We start from the raw sequence: 19610 nt of genomic DNA, 5'->3' as shown, positions 1-19610 counted from the left end.
ATCTCTCATCTAAGGTAAAACACAACATATGAAGGAATTTTCACAACAGGCCAGGAGACGGCACCTCTTCCCTTAAACGTAAGCTAAAAGAGATTTTCTGAGAACTGGAAATTAAACTAGGGTCAGCTAAGGTAATGGCATCAACAAGACAGCCAACTACAAGAGAGTTAAAGAATATAGATCAGGGGCGCCTGGGTGGCGCAGTCGGTTAAGCGTCCGACTTCAGCCAGGTCACGATCTCGCGGTCCGTGAGTTCGAGCCCCGCATCGGGCTCTGGGCTGATGGCTCAGAGCCTGGAGCCTGTTTCCGATTCTGTGTCTCCCTCTCTCTCTGCCCCTCCCCCATTCATGCTCGGTCTCTCTCTGTTCCAAAAATAAATAAATGTTGAAAAAAAGAATATAGATCAGAACAGGAACTGGAGTCCTCTTTTTCCTGTGTACCCTTACCCAAACACACACACCAGCAAATTTTAAAATAACACCTTCAGGGAGCTAATGATTTATAGTTATTGAATCAAGATTTCACTAAGAGCCTAAAGCAAACATTCGACCAGAAGCTATCTTTCCCAAATCCAAGTACCGAAGGCAAACCCCTGCTGTTTCCTCCTTTCTGCCCATTTTCCTCTACCTTCATTTAAGAAGGGGATACAATTACTCAGTTGTTTCCCTGAAGAGAATGATTCAACCAAGTCTCTGAGGAAGCACGTGTTAGTTAATCTGGTGCTCTGAAAGAGGTAATCTGCTCAATGGACCCAAGAGACTTACAAAATAGTGTAACCAACTCTCAAGTGGGAACAGCAGACTTTCCTCTAACCTGACAAAATTAGTAATAGGCACATAACCAGCATTAAATTACATCATAAATCCACTTCATGAAAATATTCTTTTATGGTATGGTTTAAAGAGTTCATGAAGACAAAGCAGAAACTGTTCAGGGGATTTAATATAAATAGAGAAAAAAACCCCAAATGGTCCCACAGGGCCTGGTTTCTCAATTGGTAGGCAGCTTCAATGCTGCCACTAATTTCTCTCCAATGGTTTCACTTAATGGAAACTTAAGTGGTACTTACTACTTAGAAGCCTACAGACAAAACATTTCAAAGAAGTCAACCTATACCTATAAAGAAATGACTACCACAACATACTACCACGTATCTAGTGGAACGGCTTGAGTTAAAAGACTGACAATATCAAATTTGGGGAGGATATGGAACTCACAAACTGCTACTAGACGCGTAAACTGGTACAACTACTTTGAAAACCTTTTTAGAAGTATCTACTAAAACTATCAGTTATATGGTATTAGACTGGCCATTTCATTCATATATATATATATATATACATACACACACACACACACACACAAACACACCAAACAGAAATGATGCACATGTGAATAAAGACTCATGCAAAAATGCACAGAATTACCCATATTGGTTCCTGAAAAGAACCCAAATGTCCATTAGTAGCAGAATATATAAATATATTGCTAGTACAGTTACATGATAAAAATGAACTACTGCCATATGCAACAAGGATAATTCCCGAAAACATATTTTTAGTAAAAGTAGACATAATACTGGCTTTTCTAAATGTTAAGTTCAAAGAGATGCAAAACTAACTATGATGTTAGGAATCAGGGTAGGGGTTACATTGGATAGGAATGACTTTTTTTTTTTTTTAACATTTACTTATTTTTGAGAGACAGAGAGACAGCACATGAGCGGAGGAGGGGCAGAGAGAGAGAAGGAGACACAGAATCTGAAGCAGGCTCCAGGCTCTGAGCAAGCTGTCAGCACAGAGCCTGATGCGGGGCTCGAACCCACAAACCGTGAGATCATGACTTGAGCCGAAGTCAGATGCTCAACCGACAGAGCCACCCAAGCGCCCCATGGTAGGAATGACCATTATTGATACACACAGGGGTGTTCACTTTGAAATAATTAATCAAATGTGCACTTCAGCAATTTGTTTCAGAATGAACCATGTTCCACTTTAATGTGGCATGAATTTAGGAGTGACCCTGGATGGCATTCTATTCATTCAAACACTATTTTTTGAATTCCCATTCTGTACCTGGCACTGGGGACACAGTGGTGAACAAAACATACATGGTCCTTGCCCTCCGACAGCTTCTTCTCACAGGGAGAAAGACAAATTATCAACAGATGAAGAGATCTACGAGCTATAGGTCCCATTTACAAGTTACAGAAACTGGAAATACCCTAACAGGTGGAACAGGAAGTGGTTTGGGTTGGGGAAAGCCCAAAATAAGAGCATGAGAAAGGCATCTGTTCTGCTTTTGGTACCTTACCTGGCTCAGAGCTGCTGCTTACTGTGGGTCTAAAGCAGCAGACATGATTTCTTTTTAGGCTTCTTCTTTTCCACTGGTGTTTTTCTATTTATCTGTCTGACCAGGTCATAAAATATCTAAATAGAAACAAGAAAAAAAGTCTTATTCAACAAACATTTGAGATCTTGCTCACAAAACAATCCTGGTTCTGTTAGATGTTATTTTGCTCTTGGATCTCTGTTTGCTACTTTGTTTTTAATGGCAGGTTTCTTAGAGGCCCCAGGTGACCTCAGGGTAAAGCAGGACTCACCAATTTACCATAAGGGAAATACATGTACTCTAAGACATTCAATATCAACCTAAGAAAAAAAAATTAGTTGTAAAAAATATGGTAGTGAAGTGAAATTCTTCATGGAATCTTCTATGCTTCAAAACATAATTATTAAGGGAATAGTTAATGCTCAACTTGAATCTTCACATTTACTTTATGTTTAGAAAACTTCAAATTCACCCTAAGTTGCAAGAATAATACCAAGGACTGGTGTATATTCTTTACTCGGATGCACCAATGACATTTTGTCATGTGTACTTTATCATTTCTCTCTAGACATATTCTCTCTTATTTTCTACACCATTTGAGAGCACTCTGCATACAATGGGTCCTTAAATGGGTGAGTATGTACCTCCTAAAAACAAGGATATTCTTATATAGCCATGTAGGTATCATGCTTACTACATTTAAGCACGGATATGTTACTCTGTATCATCTACACTGCAGATCCCAATCTTATCAGTTATCCCAATAATGTCTTTTAGAGTACTTCCTTCTCCTCACCACCGCAAATGGATCCATCATCGGATCACATACTACATGTCATTTTAATCTTTTAAAATCAGTTCTTCAGCCTTCATCTCTCATGACATTGTTATTTCTGAAAACTGATGGCTAGTAACTTTATAGAATTTCAGTTTGGGTTTGTCTGATGTTTCCTCATGATTAGATTCATGTTATAGATTTTGGGCTGTAATAGGACAAAAGAGATAATGTGTTCCTCTCAGGATATCATACGTAAAAAAGCACATGGTTTTCGTTTGCCGCTTTTTGGTGATGTTAATTTTGGCTAAAGTGAAAAATAAAAAAAGTGTGTGACCACAATTTGAAGTGACAAATACATCTTCATTAAAACATTTCTATTAATACATCTTTTGGGTTCATTCTGGATGAAAAATGCAAGGCATCAAAGACAAAAATACAACAGTACTTATTTCACAGAAGCAGACTATTTTAATTCTGATGTATTTCTATGTTTCAGAGTGCTAAGTATGCCAAAGTGTTGGAACAATTAAATCAGCTGGATTTGGTTCTTTGCTATGAAATGCAAATACTCACTAATGACCTGGAATAGAAGCAAATACCGCAGAATCTCCTTACTATTACTGATTTGTGATAAATAGTGCTTTGTAGAAGTGTATCAAAAGGTCCTACCTTTTAGGGGCATTATAGGGACAAATGACACAATCTGAATATGCACTGAACATGGGCTGTGTGAATAACAATTTTCTTGATTTTAATAATTGTGTTGTGGTTGTGTAAGAAAATGTCTTTGATCCAAGAGTACAGACACTAACATATTTAGCAGTAAAGAAGTGTGATATATAAACACTGACAAAATGTTAACTGGTGAATCTGGAGGAAGAGTAAACAGAAATTCTTATTGTTCTTACATATTTTCAATAAATTTTAAAATATTTTTTAAATCATTGGTTTCCATTTCTTTAAGATGGTGCTCAAATAAAACAATTTCTATTTACTTTTTAAAATGGTCCTCAGATTAGAAGACTAAATCGTTAAAAAGAGAAAAAAAAAAAAAAACACTACTCAGTGATTTATCCCAAAGCTGTAAGTGATTCGTTTATATTTTTTTCTTTCTGCTTTATCCTCCCCACTCCCATCTTCTTCAAACCATTTAACTTCTCTATTATCTTATTTCTAAGAAAGTTAAAAACACAGAATATATGGACAAAATGGCAGTTTGTTTCACAACTCTGAAACCCTTTAAAAACCTAATGTGGAAAAGCCACAAACAGGTTCTCCTTTGTTCCCTAGCCTCAATGAAGAAGCTGTAAAATAAAAAATAAGTAAATGGATAAACTAAAATAGTCCAAGAATCAAAACCGCACGTTTGTTCACGCCAGCAGTTCTGGGTGTCTGGGACTACACTGACTGATTTTGTAATAATACCCTCAACAACTTTGGCAAACACTGCCCACCTCACAGCCAATGGCTGGTTATGTGATGAAGGCAAGTGCGAACTATAGTTAAGTATTTGGTTAGATATGCTCAGGGTCCTCAGCCTAGGTTCTTCCCCATTTCTCTGAACTACAGAAAAATCTAAAGGGAACACAGAGGAGTTCCTCAAACCCTCTGTCATTCTCAGTTGGGATGTCTTAATGTATTTCAAGATTATTATTCCAGCCTCAGCAAAGAACAATTAATTCTTGATTAAGACTGATGTGATTCTGGTATTGCTATGTCCTAGTTCCAGAACATACCAAAAATGGTGTGGATAAGAGTTAAGACATACATATATTCTGATGTAGGTATCAGAGAATTAGAGGGCTACTTAGTCAAGCAGTATGTCCCCGTGTGATTTCAAATTTTGAAGTCCAACAGAAATCACTCATATATTTACAAAGCATTAGCTCTCGGAGGATAGCTGTTTCTCTCAAAGGAACTCTGTAGCTGGATTATCAGGCTATAAAGAGAGAGACATTAAAAGAAACTCAAACATTATACTCTAGCATGAAATTTGTATGTCCCTCAAAAGAGTTAAGATCCTTAAAATAGCTAATCTATTCCATTTTGTTTTACTGCTTCCATTTTTGTCTAATAAAGCCTCACGTCGAGGGCTGACTGGAACAAGACTGTCCTGAAAAAGGACCTCTGCTGCACTGGAAACTGCACCCAGAGAGAGGTGCAGCAAGCGGCACGGGGGTTCCCACAAACATGGGATGCTGAAAAGGTAAGGAACACCTCCTGTCTGCTGTGCTCACTGGACCCTGGCCCAACCCAGCCCCAGCTGAGCCCTATGAACTTGGTGGGTAGGTACCAGTGAGAGCAAGAACAGGGACAGCAAGGAGCCAGATCTCTAAGACCAATCATCCAGCAGATGGTGACCCTGCTCTACTGTCTCCCCGTCCAAGCTCCTGCATCAATCCTAATGCTTTTTATCTCCAAGTGCTTTTTTTGAGGAAAGACTGTACTAAAACTTAAAATTTTATGAGCCACATTTTTCAAAATAACATCTGTGAAGCTGTAATTCCACAACAGAGAAAGTTGAAGCTAAAAGCATATCATACTTCCTTTTTGTTTACTTGGCAGTGAAAAAGAAATGACAGGTGAAGATCTCACTAGGACTTGTTCTCCACTAGGAGGTAAATTTTAGGGCAGGAACAGTGTCTGGATGACTACTACCCCAATGCCTAACACACTGCCAGACACAGAGGCACACAATAAATGAAATTTATCAATTCTTATATGCTTATAAAAATTGGTTTTACCTGTAAGAGCAAGCTTTGACATTCTTGGTTATTTGAAAACAGGATTTGCAGCAAGCTTAATTTTTTTGCCTGTCAGATGTTGAAAGTAACTCAGTCATTTTAAAACTCAGACAACAGTGGCCTGGGTGGCTCAATCAATTGAGTGTCTTACTTCAGCTCGGGTCATGATCTCCCGGTACGTGAGTTTGGGCCCCGCATAGGGCTCTCTGCTGTCAGCACAGAGCCCGTTTCAGATCCTCTGTCAATGTGCCCCCCCGCCCCTCCCCCTGCTTGCACTCTCCCTCTCAAAATAAATAAATATTAAAAAAAAAACTCAGACAGTAGTCCACAACTATAATAATATTAAGTCAACGAAAAGTGACCTACAGAAGCAAAGGCCAGAGAGGAATAGCAAACGCACAGGATGCGGATAACCTAATGCACTCTCAACTCTCACCCATGTTGTAAATGAACTGAATTCTGCCTGATTGCCTGTGATGCCACAAATGACCAGCAAACTGGCAAGTGAAGACTTTTGCACTACTGTGGAAGAAAGAAGCCTACTCTGGTTTTTGTTTTTTTAAAAAAGCTTATGTTAAAACTAACAGATGCAAAGACAATCTCTTAAATTTTGGTTGGTTGGTGGGGGCAGGTAGACCTGGGCTGATCTTTTAGGGATCCAGTAAGGTATTGGATTTACACCCAGGCAGGCGGGTGTACTTGTTAAGCATTCCTGTCACAGCTATGTTCTCAAGATAGTGGAAAGCTTGAGTCATGGACAAAAAAAGCCTTGTGCACCTGCTGTATCAGGCCTCAATGACTGGGTGAACTACAGTTCCATATCCATGCTCCCAAAACCTCCTTTTGAGTCAGAAACCAAAGGAAAGCAGGACTCAAAACACCCAACTCTGCGATATCCATGAGGTAATAACTGTATAACATAAGTTGATAAGCTCAATAACTACTTTGATTTTTGTATTTTCCTACTTGACTTTACAACCTCTTCACACACATGTGCATAGGTAACTGTTACAATACAAGGGTAATATGACACTTCTCACCTACCGCCTTCTGGCATATCATTCAGAAGCTTAGTGGGACTTTAAACACATTGTTTAACTTAAACTTTCTCTATGCCGACAAGGTAAACATAAGTGTCCTCATTAGTCATCAAAGTGATGTTATGCAAGTGAAGGAATATGGTTTCTAGCAATTACCTAGAGTTCTGTATACACTGACAGAATCAAGACTGCTTAGAACAAAATTTTTTCTTCAAAAAACTTGGTTTTGGCTGTTAACTTAAAAGAAAGGTAACTAAAAAGGCACTTGTTTGTGCTGCCTAGCAGATGCAGGTTACCTCATTAACGTTGATCTTTGACTTTGCAGAAGATTCTAAAAAGGCACAGTTACACCACTGTCTTGCTAAATTCTGACCCTGTTCTTTGCCAACTACTCGCTCATCTTCCAGGTCACATTTATTGCCAACCAAAATCATTGGAACCTGTGGGAAGGACAAAACATAATATGAGCACTAGCATACTTGTTACTCTTCTAAGTAAGCAACTACCTGTCACCAATTGAAATGGATTAATTAGGGTCGTAAGCTTCACCAAGTACTTAAATAATATGTACTGTACGTGTATTGAGGGAAAGAAGGTAGATGGAGGGAGAAGAGACAGAAAAATATGGAAGAGATCCTACTATGCTCACTTGCTAAATTATTTTAAGGCTATAATCGCAACAGTGTCATGTGGACTACTACTAATAGCTGAATTCCAAGTACAAAAATCTGAAGGGAAAGGCAGCTCCTGCAATACAGAGAAGAATGTCTCCACTGGTCCTAAGCGTGGTTTAAGTGCTTCACCTCACAGGTCCAACGAACACCAGAAGTAGTGGCAAGACAACCCAAGCGACAGGTTCTACTTCTGTATCTGACGTCCAGATTTGAAGACCAGTTTAGGTGAGATGTTAAAAAAGGACAAACAATAAAAATACAGCCACGAAGCAGCTATGCCTTCCCTTCCTCCCCATGCCAGATATGCTGTCCCAACTGCCAATTAAACGAGTCGCTAACAAACTGTGCAACGTCCTTAGATAAAAGGTGGCCACAGAACAAAGTCATCTGTGAGGTGATGGACACTACACCCAAGAAAGGACTGAAGGCACACGTGGATCTTGTGTCCCAAACAGACAATCATCACAAGTCAGGCGAAACATACTAGACCTACAGCTCCATCTTTTTCAGTTATTACACGGAATAAAGAGGTTCACATTACCCGAGTTCAGTGATTTGCATGTAATTGCCTACGAAAACAGAAGTCTCTTCGATAAATTAGTCATGGCAAAGAAGAGAACTATTCATTAGGTTACGGTTGGTAATGAGTCATATGGTAGAAATCCCTTCCGCCTACAGTATTACCCAAAGTTGAGGTCCTGAGCAGGTGCATATGTTCCCATTAATAATGAGAGAGAACACAGGGAAACAGAAAGAAAGGTACACATGAAATTTTATATCCCAATTTAGACAACTGAAAAGGAACTCTCTGTAGTTCAAAACTGAGGTAAACATGTAAAGTATGTATTTCATCTTTGCAAAAAGGTACAACAGCAATGATGCCATTCATCAAATAAGAATTCTATAACAAAAATAAAATGTACAAAATATAAAAATACAGCTAATGAAAATCCTCAACATAATTAAAAGGAAAACACTGTAAGTAAAAACTACCAACAGAATTTTAGAAATGGAACATACCACTATGGTTCTCACTAATGTTCTCTGAACACTGTTTCTGACATAACTACCACCTTTCAAAGCTCAACTCGAGTCCCCCACTTCTTCTACCAAGTATTCTGACTCCTCTTCCTTGCCTACTGCATTTATTAACACACAGCACAATGAGCACTTTACCATACATACCCTCCTTTTCTAACTATCTTAGCATATAATTTGCAAGTAAATTTAGAAAGTTGTAAAAATTTTCTGATCACAGGGACTCTTTTAGGTATGTGGTAGATACCCCCCAAATCCTCTTAACAGAAAAACAGACACTTTTTATTTGGCCACAGAGAAAGAGCAGTATGTCTTATAGAGAGAAATATACTTACATCTTCTGTGTCCTTAACCCGTAAAATCTGTTCCCTCAGGTCCTGTAAGTCATTAAACGTGGACTGAGCTGTGATAGAATATACTAGTGCAAACCCTTGGCCATTCTTCATATACAAATCCCTCATTGCTGTAAATTGCTCCTATAATAAAAAAAAGTACAATTATAAATATGATTTCTTGATTGAACACTAGAACAATTTGTATCAGAATAATCACAAAAGTGAGCTACTGAATTTTTTCCTACACGTTATCATGATAGGAAACCTAAGACCTATTTTACAGTTTCTAGAAACTAAGGTGAATGTTCTTGTTCCCTACTTACATGACTAGAAACCATGACAATGAACTGAAGAATCAGAAGGGAGATCTTAAACCACTTTAACATGGTTTTTCTGTCATTTAGAAAACTGTATGTAGGTCCCTTTTACATATAGATCCTAATTAAATTATTTTGATGCTACTAAAGATGACCTCCAAGAAGTATTGCTAGAAAAGAGAAGTCCCAAGTACTGAATCCTTAGGGTCTCCAATACTAAGGGGTTGGGAGATGAAGACGAATCAGGAAAGGAGACTCAGGACTAACCAACGAGAGAGGGAGAAAGCCAACCAAGTGTTGCTTCCTGGAAGCCAAACGAATACAATTTGTACAGAGGATAGTGATCAACTGAGTCAGAGGTTGCTGAAAAGTCCAAGGGAGCTGAGGATACATGCAGAGGGCGGATCATGAATAATGACAGTCCACCAAAGACTTGAATCGATGTGAAAAGGGGGTTAGGATATGAGGATGATCAAAGATGATGGGATAAACGTACTGCAGGTTCCAGGGAAGTTGAAGGTATAAAAGGAAGTGAGAAGGAAAAACAAGAGGTGGTTGAGTGGAGAGGGATGCTTGAAAATAAGATGAAGGCTGTATCACAGTTATTGGTAATCACATAGTTTGGGGAAGACCATGGGCGTGAATGGCTGAAGCAGCACGGAGATCAAGACACTGATAGACCGGGGCACCCGGGTGGCTCCGTCGGTTGAAAAAAAGGAAAGAAAAGACACCGATAGGCCAAGGGAAATGGATCATCTATAATGCCATATAGATTCTATTTGGATACTAAAATCACCAAGAATTCTAACTGAAGCAGCGATGGAGAGAGTGAGCCAAAATCTTCAAGGAGTAAGGAGTAATCCGGGACACGATTAATGAACACCAACTACTTTCCAAGCTTCATGCAAGGCACTGGGGACACAGACAACTAAGATACTGGAGAAAGATATCTCCGGTAAAGAGCTTCTTAATTTGGACAAGAGGAAGAAAAAAGAATCCTCGCACACTTGTGGAGGTGATGAATGGGGTAAGTATTCTTTAACTTTTGGGGTGTCTGGGAACACAGGGGAATGACTGCTGATTCAGAAGCTAAGGAAACTGGGGAGATGGAATTACAAAAGGGGGAGACAGTGAGTCAGCAGATCTAAGAAAAATGTAGTTCTAATGATCCCAAGCTTTCTCCTGGAATCAAGACCCATTTTCCCACAAAAGAATGGAAACATACAGTTTAATTAGTATTACAACTGCTCCAGCCTACTTACATGCTTTTCCTAATGACATGAAACTTTATCATCTACGAAATTGTTTGGAAAATTTGTGCTAAATTTTAAACAACTTATAACATTTAAGAATAGCATCCATTTTAAAGCTTAGAACTGCCTAACAGGGAAAGTCTATATATATGTATATGGAGAAAAAAAAAAAAATCGCTTAATGTGTGCATTCTTTTGTGGCAGTATAACAGGAAATCATCAGTAATTAATAACAAAATTATACAGGAGATGACAAAGGAAGGCAATGAAAATAAAAGCAAATTCTTGGAGCTCATACTACATAACAGGCATTGTGCCAAGTGATTTATAATCATTATCTCATTTGATCATAAGCATGCTATGATATACTAATGTCATTATACAATACTCATTTAAAGAGGAGAAAAATCAGGCTCAAAATAATCCTGAAGATTTTTGTCAGATTTTCTGTCACCAGCCCCTTGGAATGTTAAAATGCTAATAAAAAAGCAAAAACAATTCTGATAAAAAATAGTGACTATGGTGCCAAGAGACAGATTCCTACCTTAGGTAGGAATGAACCCAGAGAAATACCTACCTTAATTACAATTCTGGATTTAAAATATCTTTTGTTAAAAGCAGTAATAGGATAATCTTTACCTCCATATAGGGAGAAGATACCCAACACACACATTTGGGAGGTAAACCTGACATACAATTTGAGAGTGATACGTGGGTATTAAGCACATGTTGGAAGCAGTTGTAAGAAAATCTAAGAAGCCCTACCTTTAGGTAATTTCTTCTTAATCAGAGTAATTACTTTTACTTTACTCAGAGGAACTATTCAGATGACAAAATCTGTTCACTAACTAAAATTTATCAAAAAAAGAGAAAACATCCTTACTGTTCCTGCTGTGTCCAGGATCTCAAGCATACACTGTTGGCAATCTACTTCAACTTGCTGTTGGAGAAGGGAGGAAAAATGAAAAATATTATCAAATCAAAATGTCAGTCTGTTTTCCTGCCACCTCTTCACTCCAAGTACCTATTAACAACTACAAAGCCTTTCTCCAGGAGTTTGCTATACTGGTTGAGACTTAACTTAGTGGAATAAAGAGCAGGAGGTCTCAAGCATGTTCTATTAATACTACAGAAGCAGGACCGCTAATGCTGAGTTTAGATAGTTTCTGACCACTGTAAACTGAGTAATGATTTTTGTTACTATTAGAAGGCAATGGTTATATTCTCTGTTTAAGAAAAATTACAATAGGTACAGTTCTGACAGAAATAAAAATGTATAAAAATATGTATATTTATATGATCTTTGAAGAAAAAGTATTAAATAGCTCAAAATACAGATAAGATTTTAGAGTAAAGAAAATTCAGCCAACTTACCACGTTCAAGTTGCTAAAGTTATACTAAAATATACCCTAAATTTAATACATTGGAAAATTTTAATTTAAGAGATAAGGGGAGGGGCACCTAAGCGGTCAGTCAGTTAAGACTCTTGATTTTGGCTTAGGTTATGATCTCACAGTTCGTGAGACAGAGCCCCACGTCGGGCCTGCTTGGGATTCTCTCTCCCTCTCTCTGCCCCTCCCCCACTCATGCTCTCTCAAACTAAATAAACTTAAAAAAAAAAAAAGAGGTAAGGGGAACACAGAGGTGCTAAAAAGAGTAACACTGAACTCATATAGTCCTCAAGACTTTAAGAAAAAGGTACTTCTTTGGAAAAGCTGTGTGCGTTAGGTGAAATTTTATATACTGAGTTGTATTTCCCCAGTGTTTTATAACCTAAAAGAAGGGTTGGGCTAAAGACAGCAGGAACTATCAACTGTGCAGAAAATTCTTAATCAAGAAAGGATTAAAAAAAGTGTTAAATCTTCAGAACTCTAGGTACAGATCTGTTTGTAGTTACAACGTTAGATGGCAACTTGTTTGGGGGAAATTTTAGTATTGCAACACTATCTTCTAAACATGAACGTATTAACCTAAGGCCTATTTTAAATGCTTCTGTGTCAGATCAGGGGTTGATGAGAAGCACCGCTTGGTGCTACAAACTCACTGTCCTACCACTAAACGGGACTAATGCGGCATAATCGGCATCATCAGTAAATGGGCATGCTCAATGAATAATGAATGAGGTCTGCAGTTTCTCAAGGTATCTAGAACACAAGTTTATTTCCAACTTGCAGATAATGAAACTGCTCTGGCCAGTATGGCTGGATGAGCTTACTTAATTTAACAAAACTTGTAACACTATTAAAGGTAAATTCTATAACATCTAACAACTCAATCCTTCCCAATTTGTTGAAAGGTACGTTTAATTCCCTGCCTCCCTCCTTAACATACTTGGGAAATAAAGTTATGAAAATTCCCCACAATTCTAGTCTTAGAATGAAATAAAATAGTATTTTTTGTCAAGACTATTTTTTTTTTCCTTTTAAATAATCTTTATGTTTTAGAACTTGGGCTTTAGGTGCAAAACAAAACTGAGCAGAAACTACAGTGTTTCCATATACCCTTCTTCCTGCTCCTCACTGGCCTCTCCTACCATCAGCCTCCCACACCAGAGTGGTACATTTGTTAAAATCAATGGACCTACATACAGACATCATTATCATGCAAAGTCCACAGTTTATGTTATGGTTTTACTCTTGGTGTTGTACATTCTACGGGCTGGGAAAATGTGCAATGACGTGTACCCACCATTACAGTATCATACAGAATCCTGTATCTAATTTTTGCTAAAGATGAAATATCTTTAAAAGTTACTATAAAACTAAACAAAAATAAAAACATTCAGTCACTGGATAATTTCAAGCACAAAAGTGATCTTCATTTTAGTTCACAAAAAAAAAGTTGTCAAAAATATACCTATATTCCTATGCAATTTTGCTACATTAAAAAAAACCCCAGGGCTCCTGGGTGGGTTCGTTGGTTGAACATCTGTCTCCTGATTTTGGCTCAGGTCATGATTTCACAGATCATGGGATTAAACCCAGCACTGGGCTCTGTGCTGACATCACAGAGCCTGCTTGGAATTCTCTCTCTCTCTCTGCCCCTCCCCTGCCTGCATGCATGCATTCTCTCTCTCTCAAAAAACCATTTAAACAAAATAATTAAAGGGGCGCCTGGGTGGCTCAGTTGGTTAAGCGTCCGACTTCAGCTCACGTCACGATCTCGAGGTCCATGAGTTCGAGCCCCGCACTGGGCTCTGGGCTGATGGCTCAGAGCCTGGAGCCTGCTTCCAATTCTGTGTCTCCCTCTCTCTCTGCCCCTCCCCCATTCATGCTCAGTCTCTCTCTGTCTCAAAACTAAATAAACGTTAAAAAAAATAAATAAATAATAATTAAAAAAAAAAAAACCAAACAGGAAAATGTGCACACTAAAGAACACCTTACTCACCAGTAATCAAACACGGAGCTTTCTGTAGCTAAGTAGTATTCTATGAGAAATAGTCTGTCTTGGAGAAACTTCTATTTATTTTTAATTTTTTTTAACGTTTATTCATTTTTGAGAGAGGGAGAAAGAGACAGAGAGTGAGCAGGGAAGGGGCAGAGAGAGAGGGGACACAGAATCCAAAGGAGGCTCCAGGCTCTGAGCTGTCAGCACAGTGCCTTACGTGGGGCTCAAACCTACAAACTGCAAGATCATGACCTGAGCCAAAGTCAGACGCTCAACCGAGTCACCCAGGCGCCCCTTGGTGAAATTTTTAAAACCAGATACAGAACATCTGTATCACTTCTCAAAAACTATTTTTAAAAACCAGTTCTGTGGATCAAGTTTTAAAGCCCTAAGGAACTATTTGTAAGCATGCATATACAAGTTTCACATTTTACCTTTCTGTAGGAATCTTCTATCGTTGGGTCATATTTTTCAACAAAAATTCCCTGAACAAACTGAACTGTCTAGAAAAAAAGAGCAGAGAAAAGTTAAGAACTTAAAAGAAAAATCAACTACTCTTGAATGCTACTTACACCCTTACAAAGTGGCAAAGATTAAATGAAATTATGTGAAAATTCTGGGTAAACATGCAGATGTAAAGTCTCATTATTTTCTAACACCAGGATACATCCACAACCAAGAGGGCACATTATGAAGGGAGGTGTTCATATCAAAAGCCGTCAGCAAGGCTGCTGCCAACTCACGTTGTGAAACTATATTAAGTTTCAAAATACAATGAAGATACAAATAAGAAGGACATACCTCCTAATTTATGAAAAAATGAAAATTAACCAGTATTTAAGCTAATATTCCTTCACATTATCTATAGTAACTTTTATCTCATGCCCTTAAAGCAATGAGACAAAAGGGTCTAAATTTTTAAGAACCTTAAAACAGTTTCTCTAATTGTGGGGGAAAGAGAAAAAGAAATTTACAGGCACTGAATTTATTAAATTCACAGTCTCATTCGAATTTCACGTTCTCCCCAGTAGTAGTTATTTTTCCCGTTTGCCAGCTGAGATTCAAATATACAATCTTCCTGATTCCAAAGACTTCCTTTTTTCATTGGAAACACTTCCTGCTCATCTTTTTCAGATTTTCTACTTCTCTAAGATTCCTGTAAACACAGACTTATGAAACGAGGTATTTTATCATGTGGTAAATAAAAAGTACAGAAGATGGCTGTGAAATACTGCCTGGACAGATTTAAAACCGGGTCTGGTATATTGTTGCCTAAAAGCAAGGAAGGGTAAGAATATGGCCTGAGGTCACCTACACTTAATTATGCACTAGTGTAGCTTGAGCTAAACAGATGAACCAAAATACAGTAAACTTCAAACTTCTTTCTCCTAAGCTCTTGTTCTTCAAGAGAGACTCAGGACAGAATTACACCACATCTTTTATTATTTTTATCAAGGATTTAATCACCTCATCCTCTTAGTACTACATATAATTCAAATACGGAAAACTTCCTAAATCCTTTATTCTAGAACAGAGGTTCTCAAAATATGGTCTAGAGCAGACGATTAGAAAAAAAGTATCTCATAATACCATGACATACTCTCCTTGTCTCATAAATTTACAGTGGAGTTTCCCCATGGGTATGTAACATATGCTATAGCAAGACACTGGATGCAGAAGCAGGTATGAGAACCCAAGTGCTTTCTATAAGCCGTTGTCAGACACTTGCAAAAATGAGAGACAGTCTCACAGGTTTCGTGTCCTTCTTGTTAAAGCAAACCTTCATCACTGCTCTGAATCTCATCCTCTCAGTTCTCAGGGACAGCTCATTCATCCATACTGACTTCTATTCTATTCCTGTAGTTTTTCTACTGAACCCTCCTCTTCCTTCCTTACCTACTGTCCTTTCTGGGTTAAAATAAAAAACGGAGACCAGCCTTGAAAATTCCCTAAGCAGATAATAACCAGTTCGGTCATACAAACAAAGCTTAATTTAGTTTATTTAGCGAAGCTAAATTGACCTAGGGATCATTTCTTGCTTATGCCTCTGGAAATCAAAGGCGAAACTTACACTGTTTCCCAAGGTGGGTATGAGGTAACCACTAACCAATTTTCAGTCATTGAAGAAAATTCTAACACTATAACCAGTCACTGTGAAGAATAAACAGCCACTGCTTTCTCACACAATAAACTGCTTTACAACAATATACCTTCAGCCTCATTCAGTGTTCTGGTTTGAAGGTGTCTGGTATGGAAACTGTCTTTCTGATGTGTGCACAATAAACTAATTACTACTTCTATGATTCATTAATTTTACTTCTGTTATTTCTGAACTTTTGACACCTGGGACAATGATTCCCTTCCTCTCTTGTGCTATTATTTTCCTTTCCACATAAGCTTATGGCCTCCGGCACACAATTTGCTCTACCATCTCCTACCCTGAAATAAATATTCCCCTGAACTCCATGACCACTCTAGCTTCACTCCCCCCCACCCCCGACCCCTTTCTCTGTTTCCTCTCATCATCAAACTTTTTCAACTATCTATAATGGTGATTCTATTTCTTCAGCTCTCATGTACTCTTCAACCCACCTCAGGACGCTTACAGCACCATAACCTTACTGAAGTTGATTTCACGAAGCCCAGCTACCTCCATATTCCTATATCGTCTCCTTCCTCTACTTGACTTCTGAGCAGTCAGGTAGAGATCCACTCTTTACATTTAAGTATAACATACACTCTTCTCTGCTAGATCCTTCAATTCTACCTACTCTTTAAAGGTTGAGAGGTACTCAGAGTTCAGTACTGAGCTCTTTCTTTCTCTAGTCTCTCCCTAGACAATCTCATTTATTCCTATGGATTTTTATTTTTGATCATTTTATTTATTTTTGAAAAGGTAATTCATGAACATAGGACGAAATACAAAAGACACAACAGAGTAGGCAGTGGTGACCAACCCTACCTACCTTCCTTTGTTCTCAATTATACAATTCCACTCCGAAGTAACCAGTGTGTCATCTGTAAGCTTATTTTACCTCGCAGGGATAGTCTGTGCATTTTATACTATCTTCCCCCTCACCCGTTTTTTTTTTTTTTTTTTTTATAAACACAAACGGTAGTCTACACTGCTTGCTACCTTATTTACCCCTAAATAATACATCTTGCATATCACTACCTGTCAGTATATACAGACCCGTTGCGTTCTTTTTAATAGCTCTGTATTATTCTACTCAAAACATTAGTATTAAAAGCTTATTTAACCAGCCCATACTGGTAGGCATTTAGGTGGTTTCCAAACTCTTACCACTATAAAGAATGTTACTGTGGACATCCTTGACCATGCTATTTTGTACATATGAACTTATATGTGAAGTCTAAAGAGACTTGCTGAATTGAAAGTTCTACACATTTCGGGGCGCCTGGGTGGCGCAGTCGGTTAAGCGTCCGACTTCAGCCAGGTCACGATCTCGCAGTCCGTGAGTTCGAGCCCCGCGTCGGGCTCTGGGCTGATGGCTCAGAGCCTGGAGCCTGTTTCCGATTCTGTGTCTCCCTCTCTCTCTGCCCCTCCCCCATTCATGCTCTGTCTCTCTCTGTCCCAAAAATAAATTAAAAAAAAAAAAAAAAAAACGTTGAAAAAAAGAAAGTTCTACGCATTTAAATTAGATATCCTCATTCACCTCAGAGGTACTAATTTACATTGCTAAGAGTAACATAATTCTCACGAAATTAAATACTGTTGATATATTCATGGCACCCCAAATCCTATCACAAGTCTCTCCTTTAAGCTATTATCTTGAGGACCCAATTTCTTATGTGATGTATTTACTTTAGCATCTCACATATCAAATGTGACATGACTGCTGATTTTCACTCTCAGATCTGCTCATTCTCCAGTGTTTCCCTTCTACTTAAAGGATCCATCCATAAAATTAGTAGCTCAACTGGAACTATGGTAGTCATCCTCAACAGCTCCTTCTCTCCTAGTCCTCACATCAAACCAGCACTAAGTTATTTAACTCTCAAAACATCTACTTTTCTCTTCTTCACTGCTATGGCCCCAATGTAAGCTCCCACAAACATTAATCTGGGGTTTGGCATTAACTCCCAACTGGTCTCCTTGTGTCCACTCGGCCTCTCTTCTAAGTCACTCCACACATAGCAAAGTACTCTCTTTAAAACATATATCCAATTCTGTCAATAACCCCTTCCCTCTCGTCCAAAAAAATAAAACTAACTTTCAATGGTTTCTCACTGTCATTAGGAATAAGTTTCAAGCTCTTACATGGTCTTCAAGTCATGGTCTGGCCCCTGCTTCTCACCTCATTTCCCTCTACTTTCCTTCCAGTTCACTCCTGCCTCAGCAATTATGACCTTAGTTATTCAAATGCTAATTTAAGTTCATTTGTCATGGGGTCTCTCTTAACAGTCTGTACTTTTCTTTCAAAGTATCTCTCACAATTATAATAAGGTAGTTCTTTGTTTAATTGTGTATTTCTTATATCTCCTCCACTATATGATAAGCTCTGAGGGATTGTGACTGTTTTTGTTCACTGTTGTAACCCTGGCATCTGACATCATATAAGCTCAATATTTAGTAAATAAATACAGCATGTATACAAAAAATACCCTTTGTTTCACTTAAGTCTGTCCTGAGGGTTAGGTAGGTAGGACTTATTCCACTGGTATCTGAAATAATTAGTCTCCCCTACTGGAAGGTAAGTTCCTTAAAAAATGAGAATGATCTTATTCCTCTTTGAATCCCAATCACTAGTGCTCGGCATATGGTAGGTAGTCAATAAATATTGGGTAAGTGAAAGAATGAGTGAGCCACTAGTTTACAACTACACATCTGTGGTTGCTGAATGAATCCCCGGCCCCTATGAGACAGATACTAGGCATATAAAAAATACTGTCACCTTTTCTCATTAGTGACTAAAAGTTTTAAGGCAAGCAAATATCAATGTTCTTCCTATACTATGCTAATTAAGTTAGAGTTAGGTGGCTAACTTACCAGAGCAGACTTCCCCACGCCTCCTGAACCAAGGACCACTAGCTTGTACTCACGCATGATGTGGTCTGTTTAAATACTGACAATCTGGAAAAAAAGAAAAAAACCACAAAGATCAATAAACATGCTAAGAATAGCCTTAGAATGTACAAATGTTACATGAAATAATATGGTATTTTGGATTTTGTTTGCTTTTTCCCTTAAGGTCATCAGGCGGAAGACAGGCTACATAGCAAAACCATGAAGATTCTAACCTAAGTTTGTAATGACTACTACCAGGCATTTTAATTCATTAAAGATCATCTTTGACTAGGCACAAGTCATTCGAGTCTGTTCATGTTACTTCCAAGAGTGATCAGAAAATAAGGTGATTAAAACTAGTAGTTGCCTTATAATTACAATCATGAACTCAATTCTTTACAAAGCTATTGTTTAAATGACGTAACAGGGGCGCCTGGGTGGCGCAGTCGGTTAAGCGTCCGACTTCAGCCAGGTCACGATCTCGCGGTCCGTGAGTTCGAGCCCCGCGTCAGGCTCTGGGCTGATGGCTCGGAGCCTGGAGCCTGTTTCCGATTCTGTGTCTCCCTCTCTCTCTGCCCCTCCCCCGTTCATGCTCTGTCTCTCTCTGTCCCAAAAATAAATAAAAAAAAAAAGTTGAAAAAAAAATTTAAATGACATAACATACTTTTTTGAAAAGTTCACTC

At 38.4% G+C, this 19610-nt stretch overlaps 1 protein-coding gene across 2 annotated transcripts in view; it reads right to left on the bottom strand.

The window, feature by feature from the left end:
• The window catches only part of RAP1A (RAP1A, member of RAS oncogene family), a 75781-nt gene that overhangs the window by 5444 nt on the left and 50727 nt on the right, over nt 1-19610 (bottom strand). The window contains exons 2-7 of one of the 2 annotated variants that reach the window (XM_040471298.1): nt 18910-18993; nt 14333-14401; nt 11394-11450; nt 8941-9081; nt 7190-7333; nt 2314-2429 (exon numbers count right to left, since the gene is read on the bottom strand). In XM_040471298.1, the coding sequence (XP_040327232.1) occupies nt 2343-2429; nt 7190-7333; nt 8941-9081; nt 11394-11450; nt 14333-14401; nt 18910-18966 (555 nt within the window). In that variant the 5' untranslated portion in view covers nt 18967-18993 and the 3' untranslated portion in view covers nt 2314-2342. The remainder of the gene's footprint in view (nt 1-2313; nt 2430-7189; nt 7334-8940; nt 9082-11393; nt 11451-14332; nt 14402-18909; nt 18994-19610) is intronic. The other variant, XM_040471299.1, reaches the window with a different exon arrangement.

Source organism: Herpailurus yagouaroundi, unplaced genomic scaffold (assembly GCF_014898765.1).
Source record: "Herpailurus yagouaroundi ecotype Mexico unplaced genomic scaffold, PumYag 77, whole genome shotgun sequence".
In the NCBI taxonomy this organism is placed as follows: Eukaryota; Metazoa; Chordata; class Mammalia; order Carnivora; family Felidae; genus Herpailurus; species Herpailurus yagouaroundi.
This window is presented reverse-complemented; position numbering and strand designations above follow the sequence as displayed.